The 26,113-nt window shown below is 46.0% G+C and overlaps 1 protein-coding gene across 3 annotated transcripts in view; it reads right to left on the bottom strand.

Moving 5' to 3' along the window:
- Positions 1–24,828: 24,828 nt before the first annotated feature.
- KLHL6 (kelch like family member 6) overlaps positions 24,829–26,113 on the bottom strand; it is a 68,827-nt gene continuing 67,542 nt past the window's right edge. For all 3 annotated transcript variants that reach the window (XR_012430899.1, XM_074031487.1, XM_005546498.5), the window contains one exon: positions 24,829–26,038. Coding sequence is in view for 2 of the 3 variants with exons in the window: in XM_074031487.1 (XP_073887588.1) it covers positions 25,737–26,038 (302 nt within the window). In the remaining variant the exon portion in view is untranslated. The remainder of the gene's footprint in view (positions 26,039–26,113) is intronic.

Genomic DNA, 26,113 nt, shown 5'->3' on the forward strand with positions numbered 1-26,113 from the left:
CGGGTTCAAGTAATTCTCCTAATTTTTGTATTTTTAGTAGAGGCAGGGTTTCGCCATGTTGGCCAGGATGGTCTTGATCGCTTGACCTTGTGATCCACCCACCTTGGCCTCCCAAATCACACCCCTTTTTAACAGTGTTATGTGTACAGGATACGCAGGATTTTTCGCAGGTAAGATCTTTGCATTCTGTCAAGAAATTCATAAACAGAATCGAGTTTGCCAAAATTATATGTACTATCTGCCAAATATATGCAGAGACAGTCAAAGTCCAGTTCGTATTTATTGGGATAAGATAGGAACATTTGTTTTCTTCCATTTTATGAAAAATTTCATAGAAATAAAGAAGATAATTTCAAACTGCATTTTTCAAACCAAGTACCTACAAACGAGGGAGAACATTTTGTTGTTGCTGCTGCTGCAATTTGATGTACTGCTTGATACAGTGTAGAAAACCCCTGTAGTAATATCTGACAGATGCTGTTCTCCACTGTAAGGGGCCAATATATCCATTATCAAAATTTTCCTCTGGCCTGGGAGTGGTGGCTCATGCCTGTAAGTCCACCACTTTGAGAGGCCAAGGCAGAAGAACTGCGTAAGGTCAGGAGTTCAAGATTAGCCAGGGCAACATAGCAAGACCCCTGTCTCTACTAAAAATTTTAAAATGAGCCAAATATGGAGGCTCATACCTATAGTCCTAGCTTCTGGGGAGGCTAAGGCAGGAGGATCACTTGAACCCAGGATCAAGGCTGTGGTAAGCTATGATCATGCTGCTGCACTCTAGCCTGGTAACAGAGCAAAACTCTGTCCAAAAAAAAAAAAAAAAAAATCCCTTTTGTTGACTCTCGGGAGATTTTAGTTGAAACCTGAATCAGTCACCTGAATGTGATTTTATTGGGTCTCACAAAGCAATCAAAGAAATGATAACGTATGGTCATTCACCTGTTCTGCCCAAACTAATTTAGCAGCTGCTATTTTCAACCTGTATCTGTCTTTGGGAGGGGATGAAATTTGTTATTGATTTAGAAGGACTTGCCTGTCTGAGGTTGGACTTGTGAGATTCAGTCTTCATATATGCTTTCCCATTCCCTTCTTCACCACTCTTAATCCCAAATGCTTTTCTGTCTAGTATGCAGAATGTACTGTCTTGTTTATTTACCTTCGTTATCCAGTTGCATGTGTCCTTCCATCCATCATTCAAATAACAGCTATTTAACTTTCTTTTGTGATGATGTTTACATCATGCTAGCTTTGGTACTATAATCCTTCTCATTTTCATTTCCTGAACTCTTAGAAAATATGATCACATTATGGCCAGGCATGGTGGCTCATGCCTGTAATCCCAGTACTTTGGGAGGCCTAGGCGGGTGGATCACAAGGTCAGGAGATCGAGACCATCCTGGCGAACACGGGGAAACCCCATCTCTACAAAAACCACAAAAAATTAGCCAGGCATGGTGGCGCGTGCCTGTAGTCCCAGCTACTTGGGAGGCTGAGTCAGGAGAATGATGTGAACCCGGGAGGTGGAGCTTACAGTGAGCAGAGATTGAGCCACTGCACTCCAGCCTGGGTGACAGAGCGAGACTCCATCTCAAAAAAAAGAAAAGAAAAGAAAAGAAAAAGAATAAGAAAAAAGAAAATATGAGCACATTACTCACTGTGTTAAAATTAAACTAGCACTATCTCAATACAAAACACAATAGAGAATCCACAGGCCAAATCAAACATGAGCTGTTGACACTCACACTTAGAATGCACTTAGTGAGTTTAAGTGATGCATGAGTTTAAGTTGCATCACTTAGAATAATGCACATATGGATTGCATCACTTAGAGTAATGCTCAAATTACTTAGAGTAATGCACAAATCAATTATTGCAAACTGCCAACCATAATGGCCTACCTCAATAATCAGGAGGGAAAAAAAGACCGTAGCAACTCTGGAAATCAGTTAATCTATGCTGTATCTGTTCACCACTAAAAACAGTGTTGCGTTTGGGCACGGTGGCTCACTCCTGTAATCCTAGCACTTTGGGAGGCCAAGGCGGGTGGATCATCTGAGGTCAGGAGTTCGAAACCAGCCTGGCCAACGGCGAAACCCAGTCTCTACAAAACAATTAGCCTGGCGTGGTGGCACATGCCTATACTTCCAACTACTTGGGAGGCTGAGGCAGGAGAATCGCTTGAACCCAGGAGACGGAGGTTGCAGTGAGCCAAGATCGCACCATTGCACTCCAGCCTGGGGAACGAGAGTAAAACTCTGTCTCAAAAACAAAATAAAACAAAACAAACAAAAAAACCAGTGTTGGTTTCAGGCCTATGGGGGCGGGGCTGCCATCTGGATTTATACGTTTTCCCCAACTTTCCACGCCCATTGCTTAAAACTGGGACTGTTCATATACTGGGAAGGGTTTCCTGGGGACCCTGCGGCCTCACTGGGCACACCCTGGTCTCCACCCTGCTTACTGCAGCTACCTGGATACTGAAGGTTTCTGACTGAAAGGTGCTCTTGATTGTGCATTCATAGATACATAACTGAAACAAAGTTGCACCAAACAATGTTTACTCTTGCTGTATGTGATACATATTTTCCTGCTTCGTTTTTTCAGATCTGTTGGTAACTCACAATTCCGTGAAACACAGTGGAAACCTGCAATTTGAAGAGAACACCAGTAGGGGGAGCAAAAGTTATAGCCAAATGTAAAGTGATCCTAACACTTGATCATTGCCAAAACAAAAATAAACCCCATGGTGAAACCCCATCTCTACTAAAAATACAAAAATAAGCCAAGCGTGGTGGGCGCCTGTAATCCCAGCTACTCAGGAAGCTAAGGCAGGAGAATCACTTGAACCCGGGAGGTGAAGGTTGCAGCCAACCGAGATCGCACCACTATGCTCCAGCCCGGGTGGCAGAGCAAGACTCCGTCTGAAGTAAATAAATAAATAAATAAACCCCAAAGTTCATGTAAGTAGGTAACACTATTCAAAAGAAAAACTAGTGGACTGTAATCAGGGGATATTCTATAACTATCAGAAAAAAATTAATTCATTTAATCATTCCGTTCTGACTCCAGTTTTCTCTCTTTGATGAGGAAATAAGGAAATAATGAAACCTGCTCTTCCGAATGTTTCTTTTCTTTTCTTTTTTTTTTTCTTTTGAGACTGAGTCTCGTTCTGGCACCCAGGCTGGAGTGCAGTGGTGCAATCTTGGCTCACTGCACCCTTCACCTCCTGAGTTCAAGCGATTCTCCTGCCTCAGCCTCGCGAGGAGCTGGGGACTACAGGCACCCGCCACCATGCCTGGCTAATTTTTGTATTTTTAGTAGAGATGAAGTTTCACCATATTGACCAGGCAGATTTCAAACTCCTGACCTTGTGATCCACCTGCCTTGGCTTCCCAAAGTGCCGGGATTACAGGCATGAGTCACCGCACCCGGCCTTCTCTGTATTCTTTATGGAAAATACACTCAAATTTTAGATCTGTTGTTCTATTCTGAACAGGCTTATATGATTTAGGAAATGGGACTGGCGTTCTAATTAAAAACCAATCTGATACTCAAAATGTTCCATGAGTCACATTAGTATTAAAGATGAAACTGACAGGCTTAAAAGTCATGATCATATCACCTGAGGTCAGAAGTTCGAGACCAGCTTGGCCAACATGGCAAAACCCCGTCTCTACTAAAAATTAGCTGGGCACGGTGGAAGGTGCCTGTAATACCAGCTACTCGGGAGGCTGAGGCAGAATTGCTTGATCCTGGGAGGCAGAGGTTGCGGTGAGCTGAGATCACACCACGGCACTCTAGCCTGGGCGACAGAGTGAGACTCCATCTCAAAAAAAAGAAAAAGAAAAGAAAAGAAAGATAAAACTACCTGTAAATTCTTTGTTACATCAATTTCTTCATTTTAAGTATTTTTTTTCTTTAGTTTGTTGTGGTGATCTATTCCTTTTTAAACAAATATGCCCCTGCTAAAACTAGTCCAAGAGCCATACTGACATGTTTTTAAAAATCACAAATCACTCAGTAGTTACTGAAAAGCTTGTCATTTCAACTTCATAGATTTTTCTTAGTAAATCCATTGTAGTAACTGACATTGGGAAGCACAAATGGTTACCATTTAGTAGTAGTGACTTATCCTGTCCACCTAAGAAAGAAGGGAACAACCTAAAGTTTGCATTTATAACCCACATTTTAAGTGTGGAAAATGGTATATTCTCTCAGTTGTTGTATCATTTATTAATTCAATTTGAGAGCTTCCAATTTGTTTGAACAGAAAAGATAAAATTCTACTCAGTAGCTGTCTTGGGGTATTTGGTGGCTGTGACTTGAGCCAGGAAACTTTAGCTCAAGTCATAGGAAAAGATTAGGGGCCATTTGGAGCTATTGCCCCTCTACACACACACACACACACACACACACACACACACACACACACAGCATTTGCATTAGAATTAGCTCTTGATTTAACATTAGTTGAAAGACTTTAATTCCAACTGAGCATGGATGTGGGGCAGAGGGAAACTCTGGATTACTTTATTCTCTCTCGCTGCTGGCAACGTAAGACTTACTGTCTAAATTCAACAACAAGGTCCCCACCTGCTGCTGAAAGATATAAACTGTTATTTCTTTCCTCACAAGTTAAACATGGGTGTAGATTTCTGTTCAATGGCATGAAAAAATAAAAGCAGGGAAATGCCAAGTGAACAAACAGGCAAAGATGAGCCCTGAATCTTCACTGGGGAAGCTGATAACACAGAGATTATAGTGTTATCGAATTCTAAAGGAGTTACGCTTTAAAATTCCCGGTAACTAATCTGATTACACAGAATTCAAAACTCATTAAAAAGGCTGAAATATAAAGTAGGGCTCAGAGAAGTCAAACATTTGCTTTTCTTAATTGGCCCTGAGTATTTATTCTTGGGACACTGTTGTTTTGCTGACATCTGCTTCCTTTTCTAAATATAATTCTTGTCAGTGCTTTTTCTTGCCCACTTAGGAAACAAAGTTCTTCTTTTTCGGGTTATTTTCATGTTGACATAATTTGGATATTTGTTCCTGCCAAATCTCACACTGAATTGCAATCCCCAGGGCTGGAGGTGGGGCCTGGTGGGAGGTGTTTGGCTCATGAGGGCAGATCCCTCATGAATGGTTTAGTGCTGTCCTCACGATGGTCAATGGATTCTCATGAGATCTGGTCATTTAAAAAGTGTGTGGCCCCTCCCCTCCCACACTCTCTTGCTCCTGCTCTGGCCATGTGAAATGCCTGCTCCCGCTTCACCTTCCACCATTTGTAAAAGCTTCCTGAGGTCCCCCAGAAGCAGATGCTGGAGCTGTGCTTCCTGGAAAGCCTGCAGAACCATGAGCCAATCAAACCTCTTTTCTTATAAATTACCCAGTCTCAGGTATTTCTTTATAGCAGTTCAAGAACAGCCTAACACATGTATGTTTATCATACAACAGGCACTGTTATGAATGCTTAACATATATAGTAGCTCTTTAAGCCTCACAACAACCTATGTGGGGGAAAAGAGCTCCCCGTTTTGCAGAAGAAGAAACTGAGGCACAGAGATACCAGGCTAACACATAATGTTTATAAATTTCGGACAGACCCCATGGCAGCTCAGAACAGCTAGCTGGTCAGCCCAGGTCCCATCCCTCCTCACCTACCTTTCCTCCCCAACGCTGCACAGGTCATCCCAAGTTCCCATTGGGAGGGAAGGGCAGGGAGCACGTGGGTGGGGTCAAGAGAAGCAATCCAAGAAGGAAGAGCATTTGCTTCACTGTCTGAAGTTTGGAATCATTTATGTTTTGCTACCACCTGCATTTTGCTCTTTCTTGTCCCTCCCTCCCTCCCTCCCTCCCTCCCTCCCTTCCTTTCTTTCTTTTATGGAGTTTCACTCTTGTTGCCCAGGCTTGAGTGCAATGGCAGGATCTCAGCTCACTGCAACCTCCGACTCCCAGGTTCAAGGGATTCTCCTGCCTCAGCCTCTCGAGTAGCTGGGATTACAGGAGTGTACCACCATGCCTGGCTAATTTTTTGTGTTATTAGTAGAGACAGGGTTTCACCATGTTAGCTAGGCTGGTCTAGAACTCCTGACCTCAGGTGATCTACACGCCTCAGCCTCCCAAAGTGTTGGGATTATAGGTGTGAGCCACCATACTTGGCCGCTTGTTCTCATTTTCTTTGTAATGTAACCTTTTCCTAGCCCTCCATCTTCACGTTTCTAAATAGCACTGCTTTGCTAGAAAAAGAGTCAACCACCCTCCTTTATGTACCTACAGATTTCCCCAGAAAGAAAGTTAAAGGACGAGAGGAAGGGACCTGAGGTGGCAATTGCTGCTATCAGCAATTTGATTCTTTTACACTAGGAAACAAGATCAAGGCTGTGGTACTGATTTTGGCTGCATTTGTTAAAGGGACTGCTTTATGGAACTGAACATTTAAGGATGGTTAGAGGCATGAAAAACAATAATATAACACTGGTTTAACTCAGAGGGCAGAACACTTTTTCTGTAAAGGGCTAGATAGTAAACACTTTAGGCTCTAGGGGTCATATAGTCTCATCACAATGACTCATGACTCAATTCTGCTCTTTTTTTTTTTTTTTTTTTTTTTTGAGACAGAGTCTTGCTCTGTTGCCCAGGCTGGAGTGCAGTGGCGCCATCTCGGCTCACTGCAACTTCCGCCCCCCAGGTTCAAGCAATTCTCCTGCCTCAGCCTCCCAAGTAGCTGGGATTACAGGCACCACCATCACGCCCAGCTAATTTTTGTATTTTTAGTAGAGACGGGGTTTCACCATGTTGGCCAGGCTGGTCTTGAACTCCTGACTTCAGGTGATCCACCCACCTGGGCCTCCCAAATGCAACTCCTGGGATCACAGGTGTGAGCCAACATGCCCAGCCTTCAATTCTACTCTTGTAACACAAAAGCAGTCATAGACAGTAAGAAAACAAATGGGCATGGGTGTGTTCCAACACAACTTACAGACACTGAGATTTAAATTTCGTATAATTTTCATGTATCAATGAAATAGTATTATCTTCTGATGTTTTCAGCCATTTAAAAATGTAGGCTGGGCATCGTGGCTCACATCTGTAATCCCAGCACTTTGGGAGGCTGAGGCAGGCAGACCACCTGAGGTCAGGAGTTTGAGTCCAGACCAGCCAACATGGTGAAATCCCGTTTCTACTAAAAGTACAAAAATTTGCCGGGTGTGGTGGCAGACGCCTGTAATCCTAGTTACTAGAGAGGCTGAGGCAGGAGAATTGCTTTAACCCGGGAGGTGGAGGTTGCAGTGAGCTGAGATTGCTCCACTGTACTTCCAGCCTGGGTGACGGAGTGAGACTCTGTCTCAAAACAAAACAAAAACAAACAGTAAACAAACAGTAAATACCATTCTTAGCTGTGGACCACACAAAACAGACATTTGGTCCACAGGCTGTATTTTCTGACCCCTGAAGCAGCAAATAGAAAGAGGGCAGGGCGATTCAGAGTGCTGCAGAGGGCAATCTTTTCTTATTTGTAGAAATGATGTGTTAAAAAAGAAAGGCAGAATGAAATGAAAAAGAAAAAAAGAAAGAAGAAACCAGACAAACTTAGAGAAATAAATCATGAAAAAACTAGGCCATGTACAGCTCTGTAGACCTTTTTGAGAACCTTTGCTTTAAGGGAAATGGTTGTGATTAGAAGGATTTGAGCAGAGAAATGCTATGATCTGATTTATGTTTTGAAAGGATCATGAGGTCCAAATTTAACCTGGTTTTGGAAGAGGAAGTAGTTGAAACTGAGTGTATGAATTCACAAATGAAACACCAAGGGGAAATTCTCTTCTAATACTTAATCATTCTCCCCGTTGTGTGTGCTCAGTTAGTTCACGGCTTAGCTAAATCACAGGATTTAACTAAATCAAAGGGGAATACTTTCAACCAGAGTAAAGTTTTTTCCCTCCATGTGTCCAAAGACTTTTCTCTATTGAATCCGATGCATGATAAAAAGACATTTGGATTCCATTTAGATCCTTATTGGTCAGAAACAAGCTCCAAAGTTTGGATATTCATGCTGAACAAATTATTTTTCTTTTTGAAACCAGTTTGTATAATTCAGCAATGCAGCTGGGTGCGGTGGCTCACACCTGTAATCTCAGCACTTTGGGAGTCCAAGGCAGGTGGATCACCTGAGGTCAGGAGTTCAAGACCAGCCTGGCCAACGTGGTGAAACCCCTTCTCTTCTGAACATACAAAAATTAGCCAGGCATGATGGCGGGCACCTGTAATCCCAGCTACTTGGGAGGCTGGAGAATGGCTTGAACCCAGGAGGCGGAGGTTGCAGTTAGCCGAGATCATGCCATTGCACTCCGGCCCGGGTGACAAGAGCAAAAGTCAGTCTCAAAAGAATAAATAAATAAAATAAAAAATAATTCAGCAATGGAAGCATTTTTAAAGCAAATCCTATATAGACTAGGACTATGGCTTATATTTCTGTGTTAGTCCCCACTTCCCTTGGCAGAATGTTGGCTACAGAGATAAGGCTGACTAAATAATCCTAGTGGCTCAATGCAATTGCCTTGTGCATCTTACTGTCTACAAGGTATCCACGTCAAGGGACAGTTGTCAGGAGTAAATGAGGATTAAGTGATAGGTAAGGCACCAAGCACCATGCCTCGTGCCCAATAGATGAATAAATGCACCCTGGTCCTGAGTTATATGGCAACCTGCTCTGGCCGGAAAGGAGAAGACAAACCCTTCTGCCTCTGGCTATTGTAATCATGGGTTCTCCCAGCTCCTGCTTTTTCTTTCTGGACCATGCTCTGCATTGATTCATTCATCCAGATGTTTCCTGCTTCTTTGCATAAGAAGTATATGATGGTCACATTAGCTCTCACTACCAGAGATGGAAACTCTGGCACCCAAAAGAGGTCTCTTGCTGGGACTAGCTTCCCTAGACTCAGACTCTCGGCCAGAATCTTCACTTGGCCAATGTAGTCACTTTGAAATTCTTCTATCAGAGCTCTTACCTACGAAATATCTATGCAACAAAATGACAGCTTTTAAACAAAATGCAAGAGACTCTTCATATAAAGCCTCCCTGTGCAGAATGAATGAGGAGAAGCTCATAGTCCAGCACCTGGCTTAGGTAAACTTCCTCTTATACTGTTTGGTCCTCCAAGATGAGAGAAAAGCCCCTGAGGGTTAGGCTGTCAAACAGGGAAATGGCAGCCTCCATTCTTGTGCTAGAAAGGGTCCTTTAAAAGCTGTGCATAAATGGTTTACCTTTCTTTTCTGAAAGGAGAAGAAGAATGTAGATGGAAGCAAAACAAAAATAGAGTTTCCTCATTATTTTAGATTTTTCTTTTCTTTTTGTTGATACCTAATCAATGTACATATTTTCTGGGTACATGTGATAATCTGATACAGTCATATGATCAAATCAGGGTAACTGGGATACTCATTACCTTAAATATTTGTCTTTTCTTTCTTCTCTTTCTTTCGCTCCCTCCCTTCCCTCCCTCCCTCCCTCCCTCCCTCCCTCCCTCCCTCTCTCTCTCTCTCTCTGCCTCACTCTGTCACCCAGGCTGGAGTGTAGTGGCCCAATCACAGTTCACTGCAGCCTCAAACTTCCCAGGCTCAGGTGATCTTCTCACCTCAGCCTCCCGAGTAGCTGGGACCATAGGTGTGCAACACCATGGCTAATTTTTGTATTTTTAGTAGAGACAGGGTTTCACCATGTTGCTCAGGCTGGTCTCAAATTTCTGGGCTCAAGCAATCTGCCCGCCTTGGCCTCCCAAAGTGCTGAGATTACAGGCATGAGCCACCCCACCCAGCCTTGTCTTTTCTTTATGCTAAGAACATTTGAATTATTTCCTTCTAACTACTTTCCTTATTTGAAACCTGTGTGGGAAGAGCAGCCTCTGCAGGTAGGATCTGTGAGGTCCCATTCCTCATAGTGAACAAGCAGGGAGATGCCATATTTAGAGCAAAAGCATTGATCTTCTCACAATTTTGTTTTCAAACTATATAATTTAACAAAAAAATGTATTTTTTGATCAGGATAATTTAAATTCTCTGTTAGGTTCACTTGTTAAGAGATCTCATTCAATTAGTGAAAGTAAAACAGCAATTCTAGATAAAAGAGTAAGCCCCAAAATTGAATTTCCCATGTCATTTAATGTTTACACAGTATGAGCTATGAAGATGTCCTCTGAGAAGAGACAGTCCTTACCCTGATTTTCCCAACCTTTCCCACTTGTCTTGTCCTTACCTATCCACGCACTTTGGGTGTGCTCTGATATGTGGACCGGGAGTGTTCCAGAGAATGGGGATGTCTTCCCAGCATACCACAGGATCTCGGCTGGGACCAGAATCATTCTGTTCATTTTCCAAGGATCCAACTATCACCTGTAACCGAGGTGAACGCTTGGCAAGAGCCTGTGTCTTGGGTTGGGTTTTAAGCAAGGTGTTTTCCTTCTCTTCTATTATTAAGGCTGTTCATAACCTACATAATCTGCTTTCTCCCCTATGTGCTTATGAAAATTTTCTTTTTGTCTAGGATGAAAACCATGGCAGCCAAATCTCCTCCAAAACTAAGTAATAGCATACCTGCCGTACCCACAGTACTTTTGAGATCCTCCAGTTAGTATTATTGTAATTTATTATTGTCATTATTATCAACAGTAATCATCACAGGTGCTATTTTTTCTTTTTTTCTTTCTTTTTTTTTTTTTTTTTGAGACAGAGTCTCACTGTCACCCAGGCTGGAGGGCAGTGGCGTGATCTCCACTCACTGCAATTTGCATCTCCTGGGTTCAAGTGATTCTCCTGCCTCCACCTCCCAAGTAGCTGGGGGTACAGGTGCCCATCATGCCCGGCTATTTTTTTTTTTTTTTTTAAGTAGAGACAGGGTTTCACCATGTTGGCCAGGCTAGTCTTGAACTCCTGACCTCAAGTGACCCACCCACCTCAGCCTCCCAAAGTGCTGGGATTACATGCATGAGCCACTGCACTGGCCAACAAGTGCTATTTTTTAGTTCCCATTATGTGCCATGTACTGCACATCATACACATTTTTGCTAATCCTCACACTAACCCTACAAAATAGATATTTTTTATCCTAATGTTAGAGATAAGGAAACCGATGCTCAGAGAGCTTAAGTGACATATGCAAGATCACACAGCTAGTGAGTGACAGTGAGAATCAGGTCTGACTGCTCTCAGGTCTGACAGACTCCAAAGTGCCGCCTCCTGCCACGGGGCAGTGGGCCTCTCAGTTGTTCCCTCACACGCCTGTGACTGGCCAGACCCTGAGTCTGAGATTCTGGGTTCCCCTCCATGCTGCCAGCTCCTTAGTCCCTAAGACTCTCAGGACCACAGAGCCCATGGCCAGTGAGTCCAGCAGGGGAATAAATATGCAGATGATGTAGGACAGCAAAAGTCAGCCCAGGGCTGGGGCTGGAAGGCTTGGGTGAGGAATGGAACATGGTCTCTAGGAGTCAGGACACCCCAGTCCTGGCCCTGACTCAGCTCCCACAGGGCCTTGAGCCAGTCCCCACAGGGCCCGCAGCCTGGTGGTCAATTACCATCCCTGGTGGGCCGCCCCGTGAGCCACACTTAGACATGTCGCCCAAGGGCCGGGATGAGACTCCTCCACCTCCACAGCTCCCCTATCCCCCGCTTTGTCTCCTAGGATAGAACAGAGCATGATAGGATGGGGTAGGACAGATGAGGACTTCACACACTGTAAGGGTAAACATTGTTTCGTCTGCTTGTGTTTGAATTGTATAAATGTATTTCTGCGTGTATGCTGTGTTGGGGTAAAATTTGCATCTCCCTGAGGTTGCACTCTAAGGAGTATGGAAAACCTGGCTCTAGACTAACCGGACTCCCGGGATGCTCCAGGCATCCCCAGCCTCACCTGTGGCACCCAGAGCTCCTGCTGTCACCGGCCCAGCGGGATCCTGTGTCTGTCTCTGCGTTGTGAGGGCCTGCGCTGACAGTCCCCCCACAGAGAGGTGGAATCTGGGGCTTGACGGCGCTGGGAGGATCCTTCCTCTTTCCAGCCTCAGGCAAATCCTCGTCTGGAGGCGGGGAATGGGCTAGATGACCCCTGAAACAGTTCAGTCCAGGTCTGAGAGCCCCTCTGTGCCCAGCGCTGTACCCCCTTCCCTTCCCACGCTTCCCTGCAGGACCCGCGAGAGCAGGGAAAGCAGCTGCCAGCTCCAGGCCGTCATTTTACCCCAGGTGCCACTTACCCAGTGGAGGGGCTGGAACCAGCTAATCATTTTACCTGGAGGTGCCACTTACCCTGCAGAGGGGCTGGAACCAGCTAATCATTTTATCTGGAGTTGTCATTTACCCTGTGGAGGGGCTGGAACCAGCTCATCATTTTACGTGGAGTTGTCATTTACCCTGAGGAGGGGCTGGAACCAGCTAATCATTTTACCTGGAGTTGTCATTTACCCTGCGGAGGGGCTGGAGCTTGTCAGGTTTTTCAGTTCCTGTGTTGCCTCCCAGCCTTGCCAACCCCAGGCTGTGGGTGTTTATGGCTGACGAAGGCCCCTGAGCCAGGCCAACCCCCAGCTTCCCAGTGGGTGGCTCTGTGATCCCTGGCAGCCCTGGCATCATCCAGGGCACAGAGGACATGGACCCTGGAGGCACAGCCCTTCCTATTCATCCAGGGGATGGTCAAGGACGCAGCTCCTTCCATTCCTCCGTTCCTCCCTCACAGAGCTTCCGGTAAAATAGATGGTCATTCTCCTGTCCTCCCGGTTTGCTCCTGGCATAAGCGGACCTGAGGGCTGGATGACTTCCCTAAAGAGGAGTCTCTCCGGGTTTCCTCAGATGCTCTGAAGTCCTGTCTGGAGGATGAAAGTGGGGGGCACATCCCTGAGGCAGTTTCCCCCCTGCCCTCCCTCCACCCTTCACCGATTCACCATGTATTAGTTTTCTACAGCTATGTAATAAATTTCCCAAACCTTAGTAGCTTGAAGCAACAAACATTTATTATCTCACAGTTTCTGAGGGGCAGGTTAGCTGGGTGGCTCTAGCTCAGGGTCTCATATGAGTAGCTTTCAGCCAGGGCTGCAGTTCTCAAAAGCCTTGAGGATTAGAGAATCTGCTTCCAAGAAAGCCTCATATTTTCTTGCAAGGTAACAAATAAGTGCTGTAGATCACCTAAGGAAACAGTGCTGTATTACGCTTTGTTACCGAGAACCCACAAAAGGACGGCCTCGATTATGCTAAACAATGCAAGAGAAGTGTAGGGCAAATGGCCAAATCCCTGACAGTAGGGGACAAATTCCAAAGCAAAGAAAAGCTAGCAGGACCAATTCATGAACTGTGCAAGCCTAACATTAAGGCATTGTACCATTTTTCCTGCCATAGGATCACCTATCTTGCAATCAATGGCTTCTAAGACTCAATAATCCAAGGATAGGACCAGCCACAGTCACTCTAAGAGCTCCCTCTGGGAGGGGAGGCCTGGCAGGGAACCGTGAGGACAGAACAGAGCTCTAGGGCTGGCAGTTCAGACAGGAGCTTCTTTCCTTTTAGGAAAATTACTCCAGGCTGTCCTTGGCTGCACCCCATTACTAGGAGTGTAACGAGCTTGTGGTCATCTTTTGCCCCCTGGTGGACACTTTTAAAAGTGCAGCCTGGCCCTGTAATCTCAGCACTTTGGGACGCGGAGGCGGGAGAATCACGAGTTCAAGAGATCAGGACCATGCTGGCCAACATGGTGAACCCCCATCTCCACTAAAAATACAAAAATTAGCCAGCCGTGGTGGCACGTGCCTGTAGTCCCAGCTACTTGAGAGGCTGAGGCAGGAGAATCGCTTGAACCTGGGAGGCGGAGGTTGTAGTGAGTTGAGATCACGCCACTGCACTACAGTGTGGGGACAGAGCGAGACTCCGTCACACACACACACAGACACACACAAATTTAAAAAATTAAAAAATTAAAAAAGTGCAGCCTTTTCTCCCGTATATAAGTCTGTTAGGGTGGAAGTAAACTCAGAAGTCACCTTCAACCACTAGGGGGTTTTATGGCACAGGTCCCTGGCCTTGCACAGATCACAGAGTGAGTTAGTAGTAAGTATTTCCGGATTTTTTTCATGGTGACTCTAAAGCTGTGACATGCTTGATCTAAAATCTTTGCATCATAGAACCATGGACTTAGATGAGACCCGCGACATCACCTCACCTTAAGGCATTCCATATACCTGCTCCCTGCAAGCAGCAATGGGCAGAGCAGAAGCATTGTCAGCCTTGGAGACTGACACACCTGCGTTCAGTCTTGACTCTGGGAAGTCTCTGAGGCTCAGTTTTCTCATCTATATAGCATTAATTGACTTCACAGAGTTCATGCAAGAATTAAACAAAATGGTGTATGTCAGAGGCTGCAAACTCAAATGTCTTCGGGACCAAGCAGGTCAGTGAACACTGGCAAACCAGACTTACAAGCCCTTTTTTTTTTTTTTTTTGGGATGGTGTTTCACTCTTGTTGCCCAGGCTGCAATGCAATGACGTGATCATGGCATGCCCAGAATTGGTGGGTTCTTGGTCTCACTGACTTTAAGAATGAAACCATGGACCCTGTGGACCCTCACAGTGAGTGTTACAGATGGTGTGTCCAGAGTTTGTTCCTTCTGGTATTTGGACGTGTTCAGAGTTTCTTCCTTCCAATGGGTTTGTTGTCTCGGTGGCTTCAGGAGTGAGGCTGCAAACCTTCTTGGTGAGTGTTGCAGCTCATAAAGGTAGCGTGGACCTCAACAGCGCAACAGCAAGATTTATTGCAAAGACCAAAAGAACACTGCCTCCACAACATGGAAGGGAACCTGAGCAGCTTGCCACTGCTGGCTGGGGCAGCCTGCGTTTATTCCCTTATCTGACCCCACCCACATCCTGCTGATTGGTCCATTTTACAGAGAGCTGATTGGTCCCTTTTGACAGAGTGCTGATTGGTGCATTTACAATCCCTCAGCTAGACACAGAGTGCAGATTGGTGCATTTACAATACTTTAGCTAGACACAGAAGTTCTCCAAGTCCCCACTAGATTAGCTAGACACAGAGCACTGATTGGTGCATTTACAAACCTTGAGCTAGATACAGAGTGCTGATTGGCGCATTTACAATCCTTTAGGTAGACATAAAAGTTCTCCAAGTCCCCACCAGACTCAGAAGCCCAGTTGGCTTTCTAGTGGATCCCGCACCAGGGCTGCCGCGGAGCTGTCCGCCAGTCCCGCGCCGGGCGCCCGCACTCCTCAGCCCCTGGGCGGTCGATGGGACCAGGCACCGCCCAACAGGGGGCGGTGCCCGTCGGGGAGGCTGGGGCCTCAAGTGGAAGGGGGGCGGGGGCTGGGGCATGGCGTGGTGCAGGTCTCTAGCCCTGCCCCGCGGGGAGGTAGCTGAGGCCCAGCGAGAATTCGAGCGCAGCGCAGGGGGGCCGGCACTGCCAGGAAACCCAGCGCACCCTCCACAGCTGCTGGCCGGGGTGCTAAGCCCCTCACTGCACCAGCCGGCCGCTCTGAGTGCGGGGCGCGAGGAGCCCGTGCCCACCCGGAATTCGCTCTGGCCCGCGAGCGCCTTGCGCAGCCTTGGTTCCCGCTCGCGCCTCTCTCCCTCCACACCTCCCCGCAAGCAGAGGGAGCAGACTCCAGCCTCGGCCAGCCTAGAGAGGGGCTCCCACAGTGCAGCAGTGGGCTGAAGGGCTCCTCAAGCGCGGCCAGAGTGGGCGCTGAGGCCGAGGTGCCCAGAGCAAGCGAGGGCTGCCAGCATGCTGTCACCTCTCATTGGCTCACTGCAACCTTCGGCTCCTGCATTCAAGCATTCTCCCGCCTCAGCCTCCAGAGTAGCTGGGATTACAGGCATACGCCATCACCCCTGGCTAATTTTGTATTTTTTTGTGGAGATGGGGTTTCACCATGTTGGTCAGGCTGGTCTTGAACTCCTGACAGATGATCTGCCAGACTGGGCCACCCAAAGTGCTGGGATTATAAGCATGAGCCACCGCCCCTGGCTTACAAGCCCTTTTCCTTTTTTTTTTTTTTTTTTTTTTTTGAGAGAGTCTCACTCTGTCGCGAAGGCTGGAGTGCAATGGCGCGATCTCAGCTCACTGCAAGCTCTGCCTTCTGGGTTCACGCCATTCTCCTGCCTCAGCCTCCCGAGTAGCTGGGACTACAGGCGCCCGCCACCACGCCCGGCTAATTTTTTGTATTTTTGGTAGAGACGGGGTTTCACTGTGTTAGCCAGGATGGTCTCAATCTCCTGACCTCGTGATCTGCCTGCCTCGGCCTCCCAAAGTGCTGCGATTACAGGCGTGAGCCACCGCGCCCAGCCTACAGGTGTTTTAAATAGTTTGTTGGTTTGCATTTAGCCATTGAAATTTTTATTAGTTTATTTTTTAATGTGCTGAATTTTAGGCTGCCAACAAGATCTTTTCAAAAATTAACTGGGCTTCCTGGAACTCACTAACTTAAGAGTTCTGGCTTTTGTCCCCTTTTTCCCACCCCGACTAACACCAGCACTGATGTTCCCATTGCCACCAGGATGCTGAATGGATAAGCGGTCACATGATCAGAGTGCTGCCTTCCACCTACACCGGGAATGAGTAGGGGATGGTAGCTCCTGGAGAGGCTTCCCCAACAACCCTAGGGTATGTGACTAGGCAGTTTGGGAAGCCAGCCCCAGCCCACCATAATATGAATGCCCAGGACAGGACCATGCCCAAGACAGAGCATGGATTTGGAGAACAAACTCAATATACATTGGGTTCATAAAAACATTGGGCTCAGGGTGGCAATTCCTTGCTGTTAAGCACCTGCGAACATAGCTGACGTGGATTTGCAAGTCACAAGCTTGGGTGTGGAACGTTTGTGAGTCTCTAGCATTTCTGAACTTGTCTTAAGAGCTATCACCTTACTCTGATGACATTCAAAGTGCTTACAGAGGCTTCTGAGACTCCCTACCATGGCTCTGAATTTACTCTGGCTACACAGGCCTCTTGACTGTTCCTTATTTATTTATTTTTTTGAGACGGAGTTTCACTCTGTCACCCAGGCTGGAATGCAGTGGCGCAATCTCAGCTCACTGCAAGCTCCACCTCCCAGGTTCAAGCGATCCTCCTGCTTCAGCCTCTTGAGTAGCTGGGGCTACAGGTGCGCCACCATGACCAGCTAAATTTTTTTGTATTTTTAGTAGAGACAGGGTTTCACCATGTTGGCCAGGCTGGTCTCGCCTCCTGACCTCAAATGATCCGCCCACCTTGGCCTGCCAAAGTGCTAGGATTACAGGCGTGAGCCACCGTGCCCAGCCATGACTGTTCCTTAAATACACAGAAGCCTCCCGCCTCAGAGCCTCATTAGCTCTTCCCTCCATCTGGAGTAAGCTTCCCTGGATACTCTCAGGCCTCTCACGAGAGGCTCTCTTCACTCAAGTCTCTGTTTAAGTGTCTCTATCAGAAAGGATGACTCTGTTCATCCTAGCTCAAGTAGCATGCATCGCCCTTGCCCTGAGTTACTTTCTTTGGACCTTTATCTCTACTTATCATTATATTTTGTGCTTGTTTGATTCTTGCCTGTCTCTCTACTAGAATGTTAGCTCATGCGAGTAGGGGCTTTGTTTTGTTCACAAATGGACAGAAATCATGCCTGGCACATACTAGGCGCTCAATGAATATTTGTTGCATTGTTTCACAAAGACTCACCCCATCCTTTTTTTCACTAATGTCTGCTTAGGACTCAGAACAAAATCTAAGGCATCATTTTTCCTCCAGATTCCTTCAGTGACCTTTTCCGGGAATGTGACATTCTACCAGAATGTACTTTGACAATTAAAAACCTCAGCATTTCTACCTAGACTAATTTTGTCACTGTCCTAATCTTCTTTTTTTTCTATTTCTGGCTTGGTCTCATGTTTCTTGGAATTACTCAATAGATGCTCCTATTACTACATTTTTGTTATGAAAGAATAGAATTTTGGCCAGGTGGGGTGGCTCATGCCTGTAATCCCAGCACTTAAGGAGGCCAAGCCAGGTGGATCACCTGAGGCCAGGAGTTTGAGACCAGCCTGACCAACATGGCAAAACCCCGTCTCTACTATCTCTACTAAAAATACAAAAATTAACTGGGCATAGTGGCGGGTGCCTGTAATCCCCACTACTCAGGAGGCCGAGGCAGGAAAATTGCTTGAATCCAGGAGGTGAAGGTTGCAGTGAGCTGAGATCTCACCATTGCACTCCAGCCTGGGCAACAGAGTGATACTCCGTCTCAAACAAACAAACAAACAAACAAAAAACAGAATAGAATTTCACTGACAAAAAATCCTTTTTATCTAAGGTCAGACTTACAGATTGCTCTGCACAGTCAGGTTTTCCTTCTGCCTTCTATGTATTGGCACTTTCCTAAATCAAGGTGATATGGTTTGGCTGTGTCCCCACCCAAATCTCATCTTGAATTGTAGCTCCATAATCCTCATGTGTCGTGGGAGGGACCCAGTGGGAAGAATTGAATAATGGGGTTAGGTTTTTCCCATGCTGTTCTCGTGATAGTAAGTCTCACGAGATCTGATGGTTTTATAAAGGGCAGTTCCCCTGCACAGGCACTCTTGCTTGCTGCCATGTAAGACATGCCTTTGCTCCTCCTTCACTCCTGCCATGATTGTGAGGCCTCCCCAGCCATGTGGAACTGTGAGTCCATTAAACCTCTTTTCTTTATAAATTACCTGGCCTATAGTATTTCTTCATAGCATATAAAAATGGACTAATACACGAGGCTTTGCCAGCCTCATCTCCCCTCGCCCCTGCCCTGTCTGCCCAAGTCAGTGCCCTCCAGTCTTGTACCTTTCAGATATGGGTTGTGACTTGGGACCCATTAGTGGGTGATGTAATTAATTTGGTGGCTTGTGAACAGCATTTTAAGAAAAAGTTGAATAGGAAATACAGAAAATGTGTTTCTTATTGTGATACATGTTCAAGACAGTTTGAAAGCACTGCTCTGGCCTGTATGGGTCAAAGAAGCTTTAGTACTATTTTTCTCTTTAGTTGCCTTCAGCAGATTCTAGAGGGAGGGGTTTCGGCACTCCTGGCCTCGCACAGTGGGCCCATGGTGGGTTGCAGAAAACGGTCAGTTCTCTTTTAAAATGCCGCCAACGGCAGCACAGGTGGTGGGCACACCTGTTCTTTTAACTGTATCTGTTTCATAAGGCAAGTATACCTGGGACACTGAAACTCTCAGCACCAACACTCCACTCACACCCTGCGCTCAGAGACTTCACCAAACCATCGCATGGCTTCTAGCAGTCTAAGGCCACGTCCCTGGGATGGGCCAGCCCTCTTTTGAGTTGCTGTCTGGAAAAGCTTAAGGGTGTCAAAAGAATTTAGTTTGTTCCACCAACACCTGACAATAGGCTCCTGACCTCTCTTTTTTAGAACATTTACTAAAAAAGGAGGCTTACCATTGTGAATCCTTCCTCTGTCCCTTTGAGCTACTTTGTATGTGTCGCCTACAGCTCAGGAGTGTCTTTCTCAAGGACCCGAAAGCCATTCCCCTCAACGTAATTATCAGGAAGGAGAGAGCCTCTGATTCCCAGGCTCTGTTGGGGGAGAGGATCCTAGCTTCGAGAACTGCCAGCTAGCAGACACAGCTGGCCTCAACACATTGACTCTGCCCAACACTTTGTCATTTTTCACTTCCCTGACTCTAACTGAACCTGCTCACTGCACCTCCTGGCTCCCTTATTCTCCCTTTAAAAGACCCAGTCAGCATCTCTGCACAAATCAGAATAGAGCTCAGCTCTTTCCCCTACTGTCAGCAGTTACTGAAGAGAATCTATTTTCACTGCTTTAACTAATGTCCTGCTTGTTTATTTTTATTTTTAAACCATGTATGTACACATGCATATGCGCGCACACACACACACACACACACACACGTCTTCTCAAGACAAACGCTGCTTCTCAGAGACAGCTGATTCTTGTCATCCTCATAATCTAGAGTATTTTTCCCTTCCTGTGTTTATCCCCTGTGTCATCTCTAAGTCATAGGTAAAGTTTTACTTAACTGTTCCAGCCTGGTCTTTGATGTTCCTTGGGAAATTAAATGAAGAGTTGTGTACAGGACTCTTTCCTTACAGGGAAGAGTTGGGGCTATGAGTTCCAACTTTCCGTGCCCACTAGGAGCTTCTCCTACTGTCAAATGTGGAGGGATCAGGATTTGTGTTATGAAAGAGATTTCCAGTTGTCTTACACATCAAAGACCACCCCTTTTCCCTCTACCCAGCTTTAACTTTCCTAAAGAATTTATAGCCAGGAAGTCTCATATTCTGTATCCAGACAGATGAGTAGAGATGGTTGGGCATGGGTTTCAAGGCAGCGCTTCATGTGGGAATCAATAACAAAGCAGACATCCGAATGTGCAAAAGCAAAAGGAAAATCCCTAGGCACCAGTAAACAAACATGGAAGTGAAAAACAGAGTGACTGGTAAGCAGCCACGCTGATGGTGGGGAGCCTGGGGAGGGTGGGACCGGACCTGGATTCATCCCCAGCACCAAGAGTCTTCAGTTGTGGCCACATGCAGCAACGGAATATGAGGCATGGGGCTACAGAGGGCGGGAGAGAACTGAGTCCTGTATGCAGGCTGCATGTCCAGGGAAAAGGAACTGGTCCAGGAGATGCTATACACCAGCAGGGAGCAGCAGGTGCAGGGGGAGGCGCTAAGAAAAGCTGGGCAGATGCCTGGCCCTGGCCAAACTGCCCAGACTTGAGATGATCACTTAGACCCAGTGGAGAAATTGGAAGGCTCAGCAGCAAAGTTAAGGTCAAAACTCCGTTTGACTCACAGCTGGTGCAGTGGCAGTCAGACCCAGGGCCCAAGATCACTCCAGAACACTCCCCACCAGTGAGGGAGCTGGGTCTGTGATTTCCAAGGGTTTCCACCAAGAGCTCCTAAGGCAGAACATCTACTTCTGGGGAGGCCCAGAGGGAAAGGTCTGAAGCTATTCATGGGACCCCAGATTTCTTTAAAGGCTTCAGTTTTCCTTTTCAAATACATAGGACTCTTGCATTATAACCAAAACAAACTAAACTGATAACAGGGTTTCCCGTGATTAGAGGGAAGTCTCATACCCCAAGTTACATGCGCCCCAATTTGAGAAGCAAAGGCCAGGGAGGGCTTCAGAGACAACACAGGAACAATGGTGGAGGCGGGCTAAGAGGTCAGGCCTGTAATCAAAAACCTAGAAGGGGGTCTCCTGTATGAAGAGATGAGGCCAGGCAAGAGGAGAGTCATGCAGTTTGCATGTGGGTTGGTAAAAGCTTGCTCAGCAAGGCAATGCATCTTTAGGGAGGGAAAAACTGTCTACCGTTTGACATTCCATAAATCAAACCTGGTGAATTTTAACCTATGAACTTATCTAAAGTCCCATGAACCAACTGAAAGGTTTTAAATTTCCACCTTCTAAATTAATTTCTGTTCAGACACCACTTATTTATATAAACCAAAAACAGCAAAAAAAAAAAAAAAAAATCACTTCATGATTGTATATAACACATTTGCATCTGTTCTGTGCATATTTTATTGAATAAATAAAAACTTAATTGGTTTGGTTTTTAAAACCTATAAACAATATCCTTAGTTTGATCACTGAAAATATACAACTTTATGTAACCAAAATGCTTAAAGGATTTTGTTCACCGAGTGTTGGCTATTTATACCTATACATATGAAAATCTGACCTGTCAAAACTGGTTTTGCAGTAGCCATATTTGAGATATATGTGGATTTCTATAAAGGTTGACTCTTCAAATTATGAGATCTAATACAACACCCAGGTATTAAGGGAAAAAAATGATTTTGCAACTCCAAGTTGGGACTTACATAAGAAATCACTGTGGTGTTATCAACCTTAAAAATTCTATTGAGTGCTTTCATTTTTCAAAATAAAACAGGACAAGTAAATAACAACAATACCTCAAAAACTTCTATAAATAGCTAAGCTATACTATTTTACAGCTACAAGAACATGATATTTGTATTTCCCTGAGAGCATAGTTTGCTTTGAGTTCAATGACACAGTGTATGTGTATGTGTGTGTTTTCCAAAGCCATTGAGACCAGAATAGATGAAAGCTAAGAAGAGAACATGAATCTGCTGGTGTTCTGATAAGCTTAGCACCCTGCCTGTTTCAGATCAACCTTGGCAACTGGAGTCCCTCAACCTCATCTACAGATTCCGCTTCACCAAAGACTCTGGGCCACCTTCCCTCTAGGACAGGAGACACAGCTGAGCAGCTCAGAGGCCCCACAGCAAGTTGGCCCAAATGCTGTGCCTGCTCTAACTCGTGCCTCTGCTCTAAGAAGTGGGTTCCTTCCTTATTTCCTTGCCAGGAATTCTCCCTTACCCTTATTCTCCCTTACCCTTCTTGGGACTAGAGTCAAGCTCACAAACTCCAGGGCCTCCGATATCATTTTCCAGACCCGCACCCTTGGAACCTGACCTCCTCCTACCCCATCTTCTTCCCAGCCAGGGGTGCTCTGTCCACTCGCAGGCCCTGCCTCAATCTCCAGTCTGCTGAGCCAGAACATCCTGCCATGTCCTGCCTGAGTCCGAGGGTTGTCCCTGGGTTAATTCTCGGCTTGGTTTTCCCCCTACTGATTGTGTGGGTTATAACAGTTACCTTCCTGCAAATGTGTTTGTCTTTATTTCTTAGAATGAATTTTAGATTTTAGAAGCTCTCATCCCTGGCTAGTGGCTAGAAGCTAAAATCCTGATGACTATACTTAAGTTTACCCCGAATGACTTGAACTTTCTTTCTCGAAGAGCTACAGACTGGCAGCTTCAAATACAGAACCCTCAATCTTCTAACAAGGTGTATCTGTTCCCTACCCCATGTCATTATTACGACTCCCCATTTCCTGAGTGTCAGCTACATGAAATTTTCCACAATTCACCTGCATATCTGGTGTTGTAAAAAATCATAAAGAGTGCTTCCATGATTCATTTAGGTGTTCTGATGTAGTCCAGAAACTTGGGTCCTACATTTAGAATCAGGTTTATAGCACAGAAATCCCAAATCCTCACTTTCCCAGCATAGGGTTGACCTGCTGATGGGCACGAAGTTTGCCAATGGGTCTTATCAAAGGACCACCATCTGCTCCTTGAAAAGACAAACATGTAAGCAATGGCCACTGGTTGACTTTACTGCACAGCTTACCACCATGACCCCCTGAAAGGCAATCAAGACTTGGATCCAGCCTCATCACTTCATATACGTCTCATTTTTAGCTAACTTGAAGAAAAGAAAAACAAAAGTATTAACTGGTGGCCTATTTACCCATATCGAGTGTCCAGCGTGGAGATTTGCCATTCATGGGTGTCCTCAAGGCTTGGCAGACATGAAGCACTCCATGAATGTTTGCTGAATTGAACTAGATTACATTGTTACATTGTTTCAGTTGGGAGCTTCCTGATGGTTATTATAGTGCTCATGAGTCAGCCATAGTTTGTTCTAAAATTCCACAAATATGCTTCTATTGGCCTGTGTTACTTTCCACAGCAGAGAGCTGAACTGTCATGCCTCTAAGGCACGGAGCCTTTCACACACCAACATACATTTATATTTATCTTCAATAATCTGGCACAAACAGAAATCTCACCTGTAATTTTTCAAGTTTTTGCAATCTGTTTCAAATATTAGCTTCTTCTAACCATGACTGTTTAATGAAAATTAAGTTCACTGTCAACTCTAATAACTCTAACTTCCCAAACGGCTGAGAAGAACAAGCCACACTGGACATGAAATAAAACTCTATAAAGAGAATTGAAATCATATGATGAAAATAAAGTCCATTGGGTAATGCAGTTACTATGTTGTTATCATTGTTGCTTTTTAAATACAGCGTATGAAACAGGATCTCTTAACCTGTTTCTCCAGCTTGGGGATTACAATGAATTTCCAGTGAGCTCATTTGAAAGCTCTAGCTCTTACAGTGAAGGACAGATTCTGTTCTTTAAGTCACAATTGAGCTACACTGATCAAAAAAACAACTAGAAGTGCTTTTTAAAAGTCCTGAAAACGAAGGCTTCAGGAGGATGGGGTATCAGGAAGGTGGACCTAAATCACTGTCCAAAAACTAGAAAGTGTACCATCAAGGAGAATCTGTTGTTCCTGTGGAGGCCAGCTGTGTTCAGGTGTTTACTTTTTAAAATAAAACAGTAGTTTAAGTCTCTAGAAACATCTTTTCTAAATTGTAGTACAACTGATGAACACTAAGAGGCCAGGGCACCAGACTGTGCTAAAGGTACAATTCTGTCTGGCAATGACAGTTCTGGTCCAAAATGGGCCATCTTATGATCATTTAAAAAAAAAAAAAAGGCCGGTTCCATGGCTCACGCCTGTAATCCCCGCACTTTGGGAGGCCGAGGAGGGCGGATCACAAAGTCAGGCGTTCAAGACCAGCTTGGCCAAGATGGTGAAACCCCGTCTCTACTAAAACTACAAAAATTAGCTGGGTGTGGTGGCAGGTGCCTGTAATCCCAGCTACTCAGAAGGCTGAGGCAGGAGAATCACTTGAACCAGGGCGACAGAGGTTGTAGTGAGCCAAGATCATGCCATTGCACTCCAGCCTGGGCGACTTCATCTCAAAAAAAAAAAAAGACAGAACACAAGTATTTCATCTTTCATCTCTTTCAAAGCAAACAGGCCTTCCCAAACCCATCCCCCAGACCTTTCAAGTGGAAGAACCTATGAGATATTCTTGGCAAGGAGCCCAAATGACTCCTTGGTTTAAATTTTGGTAAAGGGTGGGGATGAGGGAGGATGCAGAATAAAAAAGAAAAGGAAAGAAAACAGGAAACACCTTTATTTCCCTGCCGTGCTGAGTGAATCTTTTAGCAGACTTGCCGAAACAAGAAGTGAGCCAAGTTTTTTTGTCTTTGTTTTTGTTTTTGTTTTTGAGATAGAGTTTCACTTTTGTTGCCTGGGCTGCAGTGCAGTGTCACGATCTCGGCTCACTGCAACCTCCACCTCCCAAGTTCAGGTGATCCTCCTGCCTCAGCCTCCTGAGTAGCTGGAATTACAGGCGCCTGCCACTGCGCCAGGCTAATTTTGTATTTTCAGTAGAGACGGGGGGTCTCACCATGTTGGCCAGGCTGGTCTCGAACTCCTGACCTCAGGTCATCCACCCGCCTTGGCCTCCCATAGTGTGGGATCACAGGCGTGAGCCACCACGCCTGGCATGAGCCAGGTTTTGTTTTTGGTTTTTTGCTTGTTTTTCCTGCCTGAGATAGGCAGCGTGGTGGAAGGAGCATTGACTTCGGAGCTGAAAGACCTGGGTTTTAGACTCCTGGGGTAGCTACTTGCTATCTGAGTGATCAGGGGCATGCCACTTAGCCTCTGTGAAACTCTGTTCCCTCACCTGTAAACTAGAAGTGATAAGAGCCACTCACCAGGTTAAAAGAACCCATACAAGGAAGTGCCTGGCACAGAAGCCGGCATAGGGTGGGTGGGTCCTGAATACTAAATATTACTCTTCCTCACCTCCCCTCCTGAGGTAGGTCATGCAAACATTCCTGGCCAGTCTCAAGTGACCCCAAACTGTGACTTCCAAGGTTCTCCCAAAGTGAGTCAAGGGGATCCCCTGATGCATGGCCTCAAACTCGAGCCTGCAGCCTGAAGTGGGGCTGGAGGAGGGTGAGAGGTGAGGCAGGCACGCTGAGGATCTGGGGGGCTCTCCAGCTCCCCATCCTGCTGTCAGACAGACACTGCTCCAGGCACGATCCTGCGGATGTGCGTGTACGACTTCCTGATGGTGACACTGCCGTGGTGCGACACGCCCCGGGGCAGGACACACTCCTCTGTCAGTTTCTGGGCCTCGGGGTCCCAGCACAGCACCGTGGCGATAACCTCGTTCTTCTCGTCCCGCCCGCCGGTGATGTAGAGCCGGTTGTTGCAGGGTGCGATACCGCAGCTGGCCCGCTCGTGGCTGAGCTGGGTCACCAGGCACCAGCTGTCTTCCAGGGGGCTGTAGGCATACAGCGCCCTCATGGCCCCACCTGAAGAGAGGGAGGAAACTCGGTGGGCATCGCTCCATTTTTCTGGGTTCTTCCCTCTTAACCACTAAAATTCAA

The sequence above is a fragment of the Macaca fascicularis genome, chromosome 2 (assembly GCF_037993035.2).
Source record: "Macaca fascicularis isolate 582-1 chromosome 2, T2T-MFA8v1.1".
In the NCBI taxonomy this organism is placed as follows: domain Eukaryota; kingdom Metazoa; phylum Chordata; class Mammalia; order Primates; family Cercopithecidae; genus Macaca; species Macaca fascicularis.